General features: G+C 39.3%; 1 protein-coding gene across 4 annotated transcripts in view; it reads right to left on the reverse strand.

Annotated features, from left to right (window-relative positions):
- The window catches only part of CDK14 (cyclin dependent kinase 14), a 547,463-nt gene that overhangs the window by 440,721 nt on the left and 92,533 nt on the right, over nt 1–14,209 (reverse strand). Inside the window, exon 1 of one of the 4 annotated variants that reach the window (XM_074340703.2) lies at nt 3,298–3,389. The exons of 2 other annotated variants lie outside the window; for them this stretch is intronic. In XM_074340703.2, coding sequence (XP_074196804.1) covers nt 3,298–3,366 — 69 coding nt within the window. In that variant the 5' untranslated portion in view covers nt 3,367–3,389. Of the gene's footprint in view, nt 1–2,933; nt 3,091–3,297; nt 3,390–14,209 lie in introns of those variants that run through there. One more of the 4 variants, XM_019716543.3, reaches the window with a different exon arrangement.

Genomic DNA, 14,209 nt, shown 5'->3' on the forward strand with positions numbered 1-14,209 from the left:
CTGATTGTTGTTCTCTGTCAGCAGAGAATTGACATGAAAATCTACCATGTTTCCCCGAAAATAAGACCTAACCGGAAAATAAGCCCTAGAATGATTTTTCAGGATGACATCCCCTGAACATAAGCCCTAATGTGTCTTTTGGAGCAAACCTTAAAATAAGACCCGATCTTATTTTCGGGGAATATGGTAAGTAGCCCAACACTGTGCTCAATTACCAGGCCATGTAAAGCATCCAAGTATAATATATCAGTAGATCGTCCCCCCACTGCATTTCTAGTCCTCACTCTTTGCCCATGCTCACTGGCTTTTGTTTTCAGTATCTCTAAATTATCTATTATCATGGCCATATAGGAACTTGATTTAATGAAATCATATGAGGGAGGAAAATTGCTGTCTTTTCCATATAAAAATCAAAGCATGCATTAAAAAGGAATGAAATTATGACACTTGCTACAACATGAATAAGTCTTAAAAACATGCTAAGTGAAATGAACCAAACACAAAAGGACAAATACTGTATGATTCCACTTGATGTGATATGAGGTACCTTGAATAGATAAATTCATAGACACAGGAAGTAGATTAGAGACTACCGGAGCTGGGGAGGAGGAAGAATAGGCAGCCATTACTTAATGGGCAGAGCTTCTCCTTGGGATGATGAAAAAGTTTTAGAAATGGGTAAAAGTGATGGTAAAACATTGTGATATACTTAACATATACACTTAAAAATAGTTAAAATGGTAAATTTTGTGTTATATATATTTTATGCCACAATAAAAAAAAATGAAAAAAAAATCAAAGCACACAGTATCTGTTTCACAAGTGACCCAAATGGGAAAAAAAGTGTCCCAAAATTTCCCCTTAAAATATTTTTAAAAAAGAAGTAGATTGTAAGTTCCTTGAGGACATGGACCAGATCTGTTTTACTTACTGATACACAGTAGTTACAGTATTACACAGTAGACTTCATAAATATTTCTTTAATAAATAAATGATTAAAAGAAAATAGGCCAAGGACTCTCCTAAGTAGGAAACATAACATTCAAAAAGCTTTAAATTTCTTTATTCATGAGAAAGGATAATGGAGCAAATTCCGGAGAAAAATACCAATGCTACTATATCTAAGCCTGTTCAGGAAAGGAAGTGTATTCGTTTCATCTGTGTTTCCTCACAGCATGTCCTACAATTTCTTACACATAGTAGATGGCTAATAAATGTTTGTAGAATGCAGAATAAAAACATGCATGATTGGCAAAGCGATGTCATATTACTGCTCTTCTATTTATTCCCCTTTTTAAAAATTCCTTACTTGTTTCAAATGCACAATTCCTTCTGTCACAGGGTGAAAAAAATAAACCTCACAGCTTTCGCAGAGTGAAGGTAAAAACATAAATAGCTAGAATACATTATTCTCAGAAAAAAAGAAACAGTAAACACAGGGCTACCTGCTGAATAGAAAGTTTTTTAAAAAGAACAAATGAAGTATGGAAAGGAATAGTGTATAGTCCATCTTGACTTTTTAGAACATAATAAAAAATGTCAAAATAGAAAAAGATTGAACTCTCTTTGGAAGAATATTCAAGTATTCATTCCCAAAACTTACTGTCCAACCTTTACAATAAATAGCTGAGTGAATACAAAAGCATAGGTAAGGCTCCTCCCCGCCAAATTCGAGTGAACCCCAACATAGTATTTCTCTTCATCAGCCTATCAAGTAATCAGGAGTTCTTTCTTAAAAATACCTATGTTACAAAATTGTACACAAGTTGCTGCTGGCCAATGTGCTACAGCAAGGTACTGGTGACGTTCTCAACTAATATTCCCTACCTACATCATCTACATTTTACATGAATTATTGAGTTCAAGTATACTTAGAGTATTTTTAAAGCAAAAATTCAAATGCTGACATGCTTAGCCCTCAGCGCCTGTGTAATAGATGGAGCCTTAAAAATTCACTAGGACCATGCAATGTAGTAGCCTCACGTTGAACAATATTAAAACATGTCCTTCAACTCCAACCGCCCCCCACCCCTAATAATACTGTGTGACAATTAACAAAGGAAAGAGGAATTTAACCTCTGTAGATATCAAGGTTTACATTTCTGTCTCTTGATTGTTATCTTCTCCTTCATGAGCAGATGAGCATCATTTTGGAATAGGCTGCCTGCTGCCCAGGTCCTTCGTGCGTGCGGGGGTTCTCTATTGCATCCAAAATGCTAATGGTCTACTATCAGAGCCAGTACTTCAAGCAGAACCGCACGAAGGATCAACCCTTTCATACATGAAAGCATAACCACCACAGGTGTAACGATGCCAAATACCAGCACACTGACCTCTGCCAGGCAGCACATACTTAACGCAGGTGCGTTTTGTGCTCCAGAAGGGGAGGGGGCAAACTGAGCAGGGAGGTAGCCCCAGATCCCTGATATATCAGAGATGTTTATTTCACTCAGATCCAACCCAGCTAATTCATGGACATCAGTTTACCCAAATGAAAAAAGTGGTCTTCTGTCCTTCACTGGCTTGACTCAGAGGGCATGCAGCCAAGCCTAGCCAGGCAAAACAATCTGTAAAATCTCTTTCAGCTGTAATCAGTGAGTTTCAGGAGAAATAAGACTCAGCTATGGCAAAGAAGCACAGCCACTAAACCTTTTCCTCATTTTATCATTGCTGCCGGTGTTTACAAACTAGCAGCAGTAGCCCGGGGAGCCTCAAGGGACTCTCCCATGAGTAACCTCCTGTCAGATCCCTAATTTAAATGCCCCCTTGATCAATCTGTGATGTTTTTAGCAGTTAAATGAGAGGAGATGAGTAACATGACATGCATAAAATGAATCCTTTTCAAGTTGTAAATGAGTGAGTCAGGATTCAGACTTGCCGCGATGCTCCAAATTAAAAACCCTTGCTCTAATTTTAAGCATGCTCCGTCTTACCGTTTTGCTGTTGTCTCTCCCAGGCTCGATTCACCTGGAACTCTTTAACATGTCTCTAGCAATGTGTTTGCACCAGGCCAGGCTCATCCAGCAACTGAATTCACATCTTTCTGCACTAGCAAGCTGAAATGGTACGGCCGTACTACAACCAAGAAAGGGGGAAGCAGAAGCAAAGGAAAAAAAAAAAAAAAAAAAAAAAGCCAACACAGAAATAACCCCAGAGAAGCTAACCTCACTGGAATAAGGCCAAAAATGGTTCAGAAGAACACAAAAGACTTGCTAACATTCAGTATCAATAGCTTTAAGAGTTCAATTTTTTCCCCAAAAAAATCTAATTTTTTTTTCCAAAACACGATGGACTTGCCTGTGGAGTTCCCAGGAAGGCAGAGTAACCGGGCTCTGCAGCAGCATTGCAGCCAAAGTAACTGTGCATATGCTGTCCAAGCAATTCACAACACACTGTCTCTTCGGAAAGATATTGATTTGCAATGCAGGGCTGCTTCAAAAGAATACAGAATTGGAGCCAAACAGCTAATGGAGATTGCATGAGAGGAAAAACATTTAATCAAGGGGATGCACCTCATCATGCTCAATTCAATTTTTTAAAAGCACTGGAGGAAGCCAGTAAGTGTCCTGAGTGACAACCCCATTAAACAATAATCTGAGGTCCTACAGAAGGCCACGTTTAGGCTACCATGCATCAGACATGCTGCAAAAGCCACTAAAATGGTTTAATGTGTCTATGTACATAACTTTTCATAGAGATAGGGCATAATGAGAACTCTAAAATAATAATGCACCAAATATGTGAGGTTAAAAAAATGCACAGGTGTAGCATGTATGGACTAAAGTGATAAAATACATAGATATGAGCCTGCAGAATTCTTGGTGGGGTTAGAGCTCATACCATTCTCAAAAGTAAAATACCAACATAAATAAACCAGATCTCACAAACCTCAGACTAACTGTGTCAAGTCATGCCACATGGTGTTGGGTGGCAAGGAAGGATGCCAAACTGCTACTCTCATAGCGACCCCTACAGGAGAGTGGTTGATCTACCATTGTTTAAAGTATTTCCTGTCCTCAGCAAACAGAACCACAAGAGTATGAATTAGATTAAGACACAAGGAAACAACTAAGAAATACGTCAGGCAGGAAATCAAAAAAGTCAGGCATGAAATCTGACCACATACATATTCACTTCGTTAAGAAATTAAAAGTACAGGCCGGCCCGGTGGCTCAGGCGTTTAGAGCTCCATGCTCCTAACTCCGAAGGCTGCCGGTTCGATTCCCACATGGGCCAGTGGGCTCTCAACCACAAGGCTGCCAGTTCAATTCCTCGAGTCCCGCAAGGGATGGTGGGCAGTGCCCCCTGCAACTAAGATTGAACACGGCACCTTGAGCTGAGCTGCCGCTGAGCTCCCGGATGGCTCAGTTGGTTGGAGCGCATCCTCTCAACCACAAGGTTGCCGGTTCGACTCCTGCAAGGGGTGGTGGGCTGTGCCCCCTGGAACTAGAAAACGGCAACTGGACCTGGACTGAGCTGCGCCCGACACAACTAAGACTGCAAGGACAACAACTTGAAGCTGAACGGCACCCTCCACAACTAAGAATGAAAGGACAACAACTTGACTTGGAAAAAAGGCCTGGAAGTACACACTGTTCCCCAATAAAGTCCTGTTCCCCTTCCCCAATAAAAATCTTTAAAAAAAAAAAAAAAAAAAAAAGAAAAAAAAAAAAATTAAAAGTACAAGAAGAGGTAACTAATTCTGTCAATGATGAGTGGTCAGTATTCCCACAGCTCCCAGAACTGGGTGCACGCTTATAATCAGAAAGCTCAGGGAAAAGCGTTTTCCTTCACATTCTAATTGGTTTAAAGGAATCACCTCCCTCTTCCCCCATTTGCAAACCATCTTCACCTTCACTGTTTTAAATGATACCATGAAGATATCGAACTTTATTTTTTTCTTCAACATAAAAGCTCATTCAAAAATTTTACAAAAAGTTCTTCAAACACAGTTATGCATTTCCTTCTTCAGCAAAGCTGAAAGTTATCTCCTTAATAGCTGAAAACTACTGCATTATATGAACATTATTTCTGCATAGCAAACTTCATTTCAACAAGTCTTTCAACAATCTGAGGTTTTGTTTGTAAGTGATCAACCCTCTAGCTCACAAAGACTCTCCTTTTACAGAACAAATAGTATGTATTTGAATATTTTAGGATTTAATCACATGCTCCTTCATAAAAACTCTCTTGTATTATTGGCATTTTCCCCATTTTAAGGCCCTTGAGGAACAAACGGTATCACTGAATCTTTTTTTTGACTCTCCACAGTACACCACACAATGTTAGGCATCTAGAAAATATTAAATAAATATTTAACAGATTAATAAATTTCCCAACTCCATGTTTTAGGGTTTAAATAATCTCCCCTCTCCTGTCATTCCATGTTCCCTGGGAAAAACACGTTAGAAGTATTATCTTCATTCACTCCATCTAAATAGTTCCTGTATCTTTTTCCTACAGAATTGGTGGATAAAGGCATGGACAGCGACCTTGTTCACGAAGCTATCCTGTATAAAAACCAACAAACTTAACACAATAAAGTTTCTCCTTTAGTCATTCAATAAGCATGTACTAATAATGTGCCTAGCAATGTGAACAACCCCGTCTCTGCATTCCAGGAACCCAGTGGGTGGTGAAAAATAAAGGAAGTGATTACAATACACTGAAATGAGTGTTCTGAGAGCACTTAGTTGGGTACAACTGTGAGTGGCTCACAGTGGACTTCGCTGAGGAAGCAGCATAGAGCGAAGGCTTCCAGGCACTGTCCAGGAGGGGATGGGTATTTGAGGAACAGCAGGCAGGACTGAAGGATCAGAGGCCTGAAACTAGAAGCTGTCTGAGGAAACCCCCAAGCAGTACCCACAGTGCTGGCAGCTGTGAAGGCTGAGGGAAAGGCGGCCCAGGGTCAGAACGGAACAGGCACGGGAAGCCATGCCAAGAAATGAGGAACTTTATCCTCCAGGAAGTTGCCACTTAATCCAATAGGAAGGCACTAAGACTCTAAGTAGAAGAGTGGCTGGAGGGGGTTTTCCATTTTATAAAGGGGTAATGGTGTCAAATGGATTGGAGGCATGAGGGAGGGGAGTGTGGAGGCCACTTGGGAGACTAAGAAAATGGTTCAGTCAGGGCCCTGAATTAAATCAATACAAGTGGAGATGGAAAAGACAAAGGAAGTGTGAGACATTCAGTATGAGTTCCTTGTTGACTGACTAAATATAAGGTCTAACGGAAAGGGAAAATCTAAGCACGACTCTGAATTCTTAGTACAATTAGGTGAAAAGGGGGGTCATAAACTAAAGGAGTGGACACAGGAAAAACAAAAGTTTGAGGAGAAGGGGGAAATGATCAGTAATACAATTTTTTCACATGTTGAGTTTTAGGTGTTTCTGGAACATTCAGGTGGACATGTTGAGTAGGTACTTTGGAAGGGTCTGGAGGCCAGAAAAAAAGGTCAACAATTCTCTTATGTGTCTTAGGTCAGGGTTTCCTAGAGATAGAGCTGAGCCAGGATTCTTGTTCACCTCATTCATTGAGGACACACTCTCAGAGAAAAGGAGTAAGAAGGCAGGACAGGAGGATAGGGAAAAGCCAAGGAAGAATGTGGCCTCAGGTGAAACAAGTGCACCCAATGTCAGTTCCAGGGAAGCAAGAGGGCTGACCTGGGGAACACCTGGACACCAGCACTGGCTGAGGCCTGGCAGGAAGGACTGCCATACAGCCTGGGCGCCCACTGACCAAGTGAAGCTGAGCAGGACACTACATTCACCACAATAGGCTTCAGACACAATGGACAATTTTTCCTTTCCACAGAGCTGATCACTGTCTTTGCTGTTCTATCTGCCTAGGACATTCTTCCCCAGCCAACTCCTTCTCATCACTCAGGTGGACGTCAGAGTCCTCCACGGGCTCCCGTTTTCTGTTGTTGCTTCTCCCTCCCCCATCACATTGTACTGGTTTTGCTTCGTTACCTAATTTACTTTATTTGTCTTCTTTCCCAACTAGAATGTCAACTGCTCAAGAGCATGGACTTTTCCTCATTTGTTCTCCTGGGTTTCCCCAGCTCCTACAACAGCACTTGTTGAATAAATAAATATTAGGAGGAGCTGCTAGTGACAGAAGTTCAAACAAATTCTTTGAACTCCTGTAGAGTGGAAATGGATAAGGAGCTTGAGAAACGTAGGAGGGGGCGGAAGGGGGTGGGAAACAGTGTCAACAAATACATACAACTATACAAGAAGTTTGACCATAGAGCAGAAGTTATGACAGAGGCTCGAGAGCAAAGAGGTAGAAAATGAATCGTTACATTCATGTCACACAGGATTCACAGTCTACTGCTATTAAGAATATCTTTATGAAGGGACATTGAAATGTCTCTGAAAGCACACCATAAAAGACCAACAGTAGAGGTTAAAATAAAGGGTCTATCTTCAAAGAGAGAGAGAAAAAGTTTTTTGTGAAAATAGCCTCTTAGTAGACGTAAAAGAAAAGGTAGGGAAAAAAAGACTACAGACAAAAATGCTAGAATATGACATCTGCTTAGATCATTTTTGCAGAAAAACAAAAACTAATTATCTTGAAGTGCCTGCCTTTATACGTGATTTCTAAAAATTGTAAAGAGTATTATGCACTTCTCTGACTTTTTAAATGAATGATAATAAACACAATCTGATATTCAATGAATGAGGAGGTCAATTATGAACATCAGTGACAGCCGTGACGGAGGGTATACAGTCCTGATCTCAATAACTGACATCTATGCGTTTCTCTGTTTCATTTTTATGGTTCATTCTCTGTTTGCCATCAGGCTTTCCTTCTTAGTCTCTAAATGTGCCACCTCCTTCTAATACCACCACACTCTTCTCAGTCTTGCCACAAGCTTCTTCAGCCATCCCTGTAGTGGGTAACTAGATAAACAAGCTTATTATAAAACTGTGTGAATTGAGGTTTAAGTTAATAGGTGGGTTCAAAGCAGAACTAGGAACTTTCTCCTGAGTGGACAAATATTAACTTAGGCACCGACCACAGGCTGTATCCTACAGGCTTTGTGGTTCTTCACATCTGTGCAGAAACACTTGTTTCATATCAACCTACCTGGAGCTACCTCAGCCATATAAGGCTTCCAGACGTCTGGCTTTCACTTACATAAGTAGGGTCTTACAGACAGATAGGGAGAAAAAAAAGTTGAACCTGAGAAGAAGAAGTAATTGGAGAAAAGGATAGACAAAGACCTTTTATTTTTACTGAAAAAAGAAAAAAAAAAACATTAAATAATAAAAGTTTTTAAAAATTAGGAAAGGAGTAAGAAAAAAGAGTACCTTATGCGTACAAATCTAATACAAGTCACCTAATTTATGAATTAATGTCATTAAAATTTAAGCCTTTGGGGGGGGGATTTTTAACTTATTTTTTTTTAATTAAAATTTATTGGGTTGACAATGGTTAGTAAAGTTACATAGGTTTCAGGTGTACAATTCTGTAATACATCATCTATATCTCACATTGTGTGTTCACCACCCCAAAGTCAGTTCTCTTTCCATCACCATATATTTGATCATAAATTTTAAGCTTTTAAGGAGGGAAAAATATTCTATTTTATTTTGAGAAGTGATAAAGATAAAAATTTCCCAAAAAGACTTTGAATTTCAAATTACTGGAATTCTACGTAATCCTAGCAATTTCTTTCTACTGTAAACTTTTACAGTGAACTGTTCATATGACTGATTTACTAAATGTTCATGTTTTAGTAAACCTAAACCCCAATTTTTTAATAAACCCTAAACATTTTATGACTTAATTCTTCTCCATTGATGCCAGTCATTACTTCTACTCCTATATACTTGGAGAAATGTTACTGAAAATACTTTCTCAAAACACTGAAATTCTGGAGGGTTTGAAATGAACGTTTAAAAGCCACTACTCAACCACAATACCAAAAATACCACTATGTCACTCCTGGCATTTCATGGAAACTTTAGGACTTCCCTACTTAATATTACACAACTTTGAGTGTTTTCTGGGTTCTAAACAGAAAAAAAAAACAAAAAAAAAACAACAAATTTTATCAGTAAATACACGTAATGCTTTCACAACCCAATAAATTCGTTCCTGAAAAACGTTGCATTCTGTTAAATTGCACCCTAAAAACAAGAGGGCCTATGGGGAAGACAAAATTGGGAGCAGACAATTCAAATTGCATGCATCCAGAGCACTAATATAAACCAAACAGTCCTACAAACACACCTATACAGACCCTATCTTCTTCTTCTCTCCCTTCCCTACAGTGCTGACACCGGGGCTTGCATATGATAGATGCTCTATATTTATTTCTTGACTAGAGATAAATCCTGTGTTGGTCACTGTGAACTGCAAAAAGTATGTCCAGGGGGAAAGTTCAGTTATGAACTTCATCTAAATTAAAAGTCCAAAGGTAGAGTTATACCAGGACAGGAGAACCTTAAATTATGACTGTTAAAAAGCATCGTGGAAGGTGGAGAGTCATGAATCTAATAACAGAAACAGGTAGATATAGATAACAATAATAAAAAGGCAGGCCTTCTTTTTGCCTTTATTTAAAAATCTGAAATCTGATGCTGCTACCCAAGGTTTCAGCCTACTCTTTTTTGAGGAATAATTTTTCTCCTCCCTGGATGTTGTGTTTCCTGTTTGTGTGCCCTCAATGACCCCAGGTAACAAATGCAGCTCAGTCTTTGCTTCTCCTCAGTTAAATTTCTAATCCTTGATACATAAGACTTGCATTTGCATTAAAACATATATTACATGGTTTCTACATATATACATGCACATTTATGTATTCATTATTTATTCAAGTGATACATAAAATGCATGGGCATTTATGTGGCCCAGTACAGGTTTTCCTATCCAAGCCTTGGCAAAAACACAACTGGATTTTTGATGCGGTGCCATGCCCCAGGTGTGTGAAATGAAGCAGAAGACCCAGATATAAAAGTGATTTTATTATGACCACATTCACAAAAGAATAGTAACACAGAGTTCCAAATGTGTCGCACTGATATGATCTGAGAAATGTGAATTAAATTATAAGGCTTCAGTGGCAGACACAAAATCCTCAGGTAGCAGCAAAAAGAAAAGCAAAAGGCATTGAGAAACGATGTGAGGATTTTCTCTCTTCCTAATGTCAGGAAAATGCCAATAAGGAGAGAGCCGACGTATCCATGACTATCAAAAAGCTTCTTAAGGAGCTACAGAGTGTTTTTTTTTTAAACTTACTTAAGTTTTTGAATTAACTATGAAAAGGGGAGAAAGGATTTTCTAGTTTAGGGTTACAAGTCAGCTTCATTGCTTTTAGGAACTTTATCCCAGCTTTCTAAAATTTCACTTAGTTAGAAAATCAGAAAAACCCCAAAAGGAAGAAAACTTCCTGCCCAATAGACATACGAGAAATAATTTTAAATTACATTTGACATTTTAAATTTAGAAATTCCCTGCCACTGAACTCGTATGTACTTAAAAATATTAAAATATAAAGGTATTCATAAAATAATTTGCTTCCTTTGTCTTACTCTATACACCTAAGAAATAAAATAGGAAGTAGGACCATGGGAAAGAATGAACAACAATGCTGTACATTCAACAATAAACACAATAATGAAAAGATAACCAACTCACAACTGAAATTAAAATATGTGCTCCCGTGTAACTTACTTAACTTTCCTGTGGTCGATGTCTAAGTATTTGCCTTTTCAAGATATACTGCTAAAATTTAGATCATTCTAAAACCACATGTTCATCACCGTCAAAGACCAGAAAGCAAACCAAAGTATTCATTCGTCTAAGGGAGAATCATCAGATGACCAGATCACCAGTCCGGGATCACTGGGTAACAGAGCATGAGGTCCACTGCAAAAATGCATAAGCAACTGGGATATTAAAGGCTCTGAAGTGTTTTAACTTACTCCTATTTTCCTTTTGTAGCCACTAAAAGAGTGACAGCATCACTCCAACACTGGTTGAATCCTTTCTGTCACTGCTTGTGCAATGTTTTTCTTGAGTAGTTATTAAAATAAGAATGGCTCCTGCCCGACAGCATCCACTGCAGTGTAGGGAGGTCCGTGCCCTGTCCAGGACAGACAAGGGATCCGACTTAGGCCAGTCATTCCTGGGACTTGTCCAACCAGAGCTGAGTTGCACCCTATCCCTCCACCCCTGATGGTGGCAAAGCAGAGAAAGCATCGGCTTAGAAGCCACCATTGTCAGTGTCTCTAGCTCAGTAGAGAAGCTCCACTGAAATCCTGAAACTACCACATAGTGAGAGTCTAGCGATGACACTAGAGAGACAAGGGACAGCACCAATAACATGGAATCCCTGGTCCCAGCTGCTGAGGTCCTCGGCACCGCCTTGCTGCCTGACTTATAAAGCCAAGTTGGTCAGCCCTTGTTGCTGTTCTGCCACACTTCCCTCCCAATAAATCCCATTTTTTTTCTTTAGCAATTTCAGATTGATTTTTAGTTTCTTGTAATCCAGAGTGCTAGTACACATGGAAATACATATACAAAAGGATGCAAAGGTACTTTGAAGCACTAACGCCAGAGCTGGAGCTAAGTAACTTAATAGATGTGTTCCTTTAAACTCTAGGAAAAGGAGATTTAAGATCGACGTCGACTTACATGATAGTAGGAAAGGATGGGTCTAATCACAACCAAAGGTTTTTATAAAGCTACTTTACACGTCTATTATATATAATAACACTTCTATATATTTATAGTAAATTATTATATTAAAATTTTTAATTTATTGTTATAACTTAACAGAGGAAATTGTGTAACTGCCATAAGTAACAAGAATATTAACAACTCTGAAGTGTTCTAACTTACTCCTATACTGCTTTTGTATCCAGTAAAACAGTGACAACAGCATCACTCAAATACAGGTGAATCCTTTCTGCCAGTCCTTGTGGAATGTTTTCCTTGAGTGGTTACTGAAATAAGATAGGTTCCTGGAATGGCTCCTGCCCCGACAGCATCCACTGCTAGGGAGTCTAGGGAGTACTACCTATTAATCAGTTAGCTACACCTGTAGGAAGCCTGAATACTTGGACCAATTAATTTAACTAGGCATCCAAGTTGCTGTGGTAGCATGTAGGGGTAGGAAGTTTTCCATAGGAGGTGTATTAGTTGATCGTATCGGAAGCGTCGGTAGGAGGCTCGGATTCATAGAAAGGAGATAGTGGGAGTAGGGATTTGAGTACGAAGCTGGCGGTGTATAGTTCTGGAATGAGTGGGTTGTGGAATGCCCGTAGGAAGAAGGTGGTTGTAAAAATGTTTATTATAATAATGTTGGCGCATTCTGCCAGGAAGAAGAGGGCGAATGGGCCTCCGGCATATTCTACATTGAATCCAGAAACAAGTTCGGACTCACCTTCTATTAGGCACAGAACCTAAAGGGAAATAAACTGACTTAGACTTACTGATTCCATTTAAAAGTGTTGGTAAATATCACCCCCATAAGTAGCTAAGAAATGTCATAGGAATTATGAAAGGGAAATCAGTTTGTTTCACCAACCCTGAGCTTTATAGGCTTCTGGTCATGAAGGAAAGAGACTTATTAAAAATTAAAGTAATAGCAAGAGGATTTTGGAAAAAGCCACAAAAGTACACTAGGGACTACGGAATATGTAAAGAAAGTGTTAAGAAGACATTATAAAGTAAACTATATTTTCTGTATTTCATTGCTAAAGGATTTGTTTTCATGTTCTATTCATTTCCCAACCATGCATTAACCTTTGTAGTAAGTACTGTAGGGGGTATAAAGATGAATGAGACACAATTGCTGCTGACAGACACTTATACAAATAAATATAATGCAAGAAGTAATTGCCATGAAGAAGAAGAAAATATTACGGGAGTTCAGAATGAGGGGACCCTCAGAATGGTGGATCAAGCAAAACTGGCAGATGTTCACCTTAGGTAATCAAATTCTGAATACTAGAAGAGTCACAACCAATTCAATAGGTAAGAATGGTAGGGGAGGAGGGAATGTATATCCAAAGACTCGCAATGATTACCCCTTAGCACAAGAATTGTTATCTATATGTGGATGTAATTTGATAATTTAACAAAGAACCTTTGTGGTATCATGGGAGTACAGCCTAAAAGAGTCGAACAATTTCTGTGATGTGAACAATGGTTCTTTTCTCCCCTCTGGTGGAAGATTATTTGGATGGACTCCAGGAACTCCAAGTACACTGCCTGCCCATAGGGTTCAAAGACGGGTTTTTTCCTGGTTACCCTGGATGCAGACAACCAAACTCCTTTTCCATTTTCCTTAAGGAAAACTGAGCTTTGGGAATTGTTGCGACAGCTAGTCATGAGGAACTTGTAGACCACCTTTGTCTCTCACTCCTCTCCCCAAGACTGATTCTAATCGAGGGAAGATGGAGTTTTACTCATCACAACACAAAGTCCAATTTGATTAACTTAGTTTTATCAATCCTCCCTTGAAGCACCAGATTCCCTCAATACTCACTGCTTCTCAAGGAAGATTAAGTTCATATACAAACAAAAATTCAGTTCATACTTCCGGACTGACCCCACCACAACCAATCCCTTCTATGGGCACATAGTAACTCCATCATGAGCAAAGGTCACCTGACTTCAAGCGCCACCATCTGGCACAGAACCACCTTGGTTCAGGTATTTCCTCTCATATCCACCAAGGTTCTTTAACTCAGAACTCTAACGGACGAAACAGGTTTGACAAGGAGAAAAGAGGCAACATCATGGATGAAATCATACAAACAGGTACACTGAAGCAGTAAGTTCAACACAAGTTCAGATGCAGAACAGCCAGATGGAGAACATGAATTCAAGAATCGAACAAACCTGAGTTCCCAATCCAAACCTTGGGCAAGATACCCAATTTACGGGACTACTAATAATAATTTATATACTTTAGAGGGTTGTTGTGAGGCTAAATGATGTATAAACTGCTCAGGACAGTGTTCAGGAAAACCAAAGCCTTTTACAATCCAGTGATAAACATAATGTGTATTTAGGGGTGACATAATGTATAGTTAAGCCTTTAGGCACTACAAACACCCCTTTATCCTGGGTCCGATACTTCTGCATGAGGTCTGGTAATGGCGTTGTTTCTCTGCCTTCACATCAGCCTGGGCACTTCCTTCTGCATCAGCCATGAGCTGTCAGACTCATTTTCTCAGTCACTCCT

The sequence above is a fragment of the Rhinolophus sinicus genome, chromosome 4 (assembly GCF_057876585.1).
Source record: "Rhinolophus sinicus isolate RSI-liver-muscle chromosome 4, RSI-T2T, whole genome shotgun sequence".
NCBI classification, from domain to species: Eukaryota; Metazoa; Chordata; class Mammalia; order Chiroptera; family Rhinolophidae; genus Rhinolophus; species Rhinolophus sinicus.